Source organism: Chiloscyllium plagiosum, unplaced genomic scaffold, assembly GCF_004010195.1.
Source record: "Chiloscyllium plagiosum isolate BGI_BamShark_2017 unplaced genomic scaffold, ASM401019v2 scaf_73630, whole genome shotgun sequence".
Lineage (NCBI taxonomy): Eukaryota > Metazoa > Chordata > Chondrichthyes > Orectolobiformes > Hemiscylliidae > Chiloscyllium > Chiloscyllium plagiosum.
Window position 1 is genome coordinate 1 of NW_025184040.1, and position 2,712 is coordinate 2,712.

At 60.4% G+C, this 2,712-nt stretch overlaps 1 protein-coding gene across 1 annotated transcript; it reads right to left on the reverse strand.

Annotated features, from left to right (window-relative positions):
• Positions 1–44: 44 nt before the first annotated feature.
• Positions 45–2,528, reverse strand: LOC122545508 (atlastin-2-like). The gene is made up of 2 exons (XM_043684507.1): positions 2,461–2,528; positions 45–810 (listed from the first exon to the last, which is right to left on the reverse strand). The coding sequence occupies exons 1-2, from the start codon at positions 2,497–2,499 to the stop codon at positions 166–168; spliced, it is 684 nt and encodes a 227-aa protein (XP_043540442.1). The 5' UTR covers positions 2,500–2,528; the 3' UTR covers positions 45–165.
• Positions 2,529–2,712: the final 184 nt, after the last annotated feature.

Here is a 2,712-nt window from a genome sequence, read left to right on the forward strand (position 1 = left end):
CCCCCGGCCCGGTTTTCGATGTCTGTGGAGAGTTTTCCGGCAAATCTCCCACCGCGGCCCCCTTGAGCTCCCTCGGGTCATGGAGCCCCCACCGGGAGTGGGAGCAGGCCATTCGGCCCGTCGTCGCCCCTCCCGACATTCCTGCAGGTCGGAGATCTGCTGAGATTACCCCCCACCCTGGCCCTCCCCCGGGCCAACCCCACCTTGACGATCGGTCCAGTTTATTACCCACATCCCCTTCCCAGCCTTAGGGGACTCGGCGTCAGTCAGAGCTGCCGTAGACCGCACCGGTTTGGGGATGGCCGGTCGCCAGGCTGTCCCAGGGACCCCCTGAAGGCGCCGGCTGGGGACGGGAGTCGAGATGCATCGTTCGCTCACCCCACTGAGGATCCTCTCGCTGAGGCTGTCGATGATCTCCCCCAGCAGCGGGCTCTGCCCCGTGTACTTGACGTAGGACCAGGTCAGGAGGGTGAGCGAGCACACGCCGATGACGAAGTTGAAGATGACCGAGAGAAAGCCGAATCCCAGGAGCCCCAGGAAGCCAGAGAGGACGTGCATGCTGATGATGAGCAGCAGCATGGCGCTGGGGGTGCGAACAATGCTGAACAAGTTCTTGCTCTGGTTGAACTTGAGGTAGGTGAGCAGCATCTCGCTGATGTCCCTGGTCAGCCGGTCCTCAGACTGCATGATCAAAGCTTGGCTGCCCATCTTCTTGGTGGCTCGGAACTTCTCGATGGCTGCCTCCAGGTAGACCTGGTGCCTTTCACGGATCTTGCTGGGTGACAGGTACGCCTTGTCCCCTCCGCACAGCTGAAAGGCACGGGAACACAGTTCAGACCCACTGGGAGCACCGGGAGGCCATTCAGCCCGCCCCCTCCCTCCAGCCTGTCGCACAGGAATAGCAGGAGACCATTCAGTCCCCTCTCCCTCCAGCCTGTCGCACAGGAATAGCAGGAGACCATTCAGCCCGCCCCCTCCCTCCAGCCTGTCGCACAGGAATAGCAGGAGGCCATTCAGCCCGCCCCCTCCCTCCAGCCTGTCGCACAGGAACAGCAGGAGGCCATTCAGCCCCCTCTCCCTCCAGCCTGTCACACAGGAACAGCAGGAGGCCATTCAGCCCCCTCTCCTCCAGCCTGTCACACAGGAACAGCAGGAGGCCAGTCAGCCCTCTCTCCCTCCAGCCTGTCGCACAGGAACAGCAGGAGGCCATTCAGCTCCCCCTCCTCCAGCCTGTCACACAGGAACAGCAGGAGGCCATTCAGCCCCCTCTCCCTCCAACCTGTCGCACAGGAACAGCAGGAGGCCATTCAGCCCCCTCTCCCTCCAGCCTGTCACACAGGAACAGCAGGAGGCCATTCAGCCCCCCCTCCTCCAGCCTGTCACACAGGAACAGCAGGAGGCTATTCAGCCCCCTCTCCTCCAGCCTGTCACACAGGAACAGCAGGAGGCCATTCAGCCCCCTCTCCCTCCAGCCTGTCACACAGGAACAGCAGGAGGCCATTCAGCCCCCCCTCCTCCAGCCTGTCACACAGGAACAGCAGGAGGCCATTCAGCCCCCTCTCCCTCCAGCCTGTCACACAGGAACAGCAGGAGGCCATTCAGCTCCCCCTCCTCCAGCCTGTCACACAGGAACAGCAGGAGGCCATTCAGCCCCCCCTCCCTCCAGCCTGTCACACAGGAACAGCAGGAGGCCATTCAGCCCCCCTCTCCCTCCAGCCTGTTGCACAGGAACAGCAGGAGGCCATTCAGCCCTCTCTCCCTCCAGCCTGTCACACAGGAACAGCAGGAGGCCATTCAGCCCCTTCTCCCTCCAGCCTGTCACACAGGAACAGCAGGAGGCCATTCAGCCCTCTCTCCCTCCAGCCTGTCCCACAGGAACAGCAGGAGGCCATTCAGCCCTCTCTCCCTCCAGCCTGTCACACATGAACAGCAGGAGGCCATTCAGCCTCCCCTCCTCGAGACAGCTGTACAGGAACAGGAGGCCATTTTGTCTCCTGATCCTTGTCTCTTAAATGGGATCAGGACTCGGGTCAGAGCACGGGTGAGTAGTAAGGGGCTGCCGAGAGAAGGCAGTCACTAATGAATCCATTCCGGAATCCAGGAGCAATCTCTTCATCCGGGGAGTGGGCTGAGAGTGGGACCCCCCACTCTCAGGCAGCAATCGCGGGGGGAGCCCTTTCCAAACCATTAAACGGGAATGCGGATGAACACACGACACAGTAAGGAATAGGAAAACAGGGGGGAAGGAGGTGGAGATGAAGAGGCAAAATGCCAGTAGGCAGAACTGCCTGTTACTACCCTTCTCAGTTAAAGAAAGACCTGCATTTACATGGCACCTTTCTTAAAAAGGGGTGGTAGGGACGTGAATTGGGACAGGGGTCACTTTCTACACGTCAGCAGGGTGAGGGTGAGACTAAGGGTGAACGCTCTGAGGGTAAGGTAGTAAAGGGCTCTCCCTACCCCCTCCATCGCTTTCTGGTAGTAATTCTTGGCCAACATAATCGCCGTCTGGTTGTTGGCTTCAGCCGTTGCCTGTCAGAGACAAGAAGTGATTGTTACCTTCAAACAAAGGCTGATCAAACCGAGCAGCACACGCCGTCCCAGCCCAGAGAGGGAGGGGAGGGGACGGGGGAGAGGGAGAGAAGTAAGGTCTGAGGGTGGAGAGAGAAAGAGGGAAGGGGTGAGGGTGGAGAGAGAGAGAGGGAAGGGGTG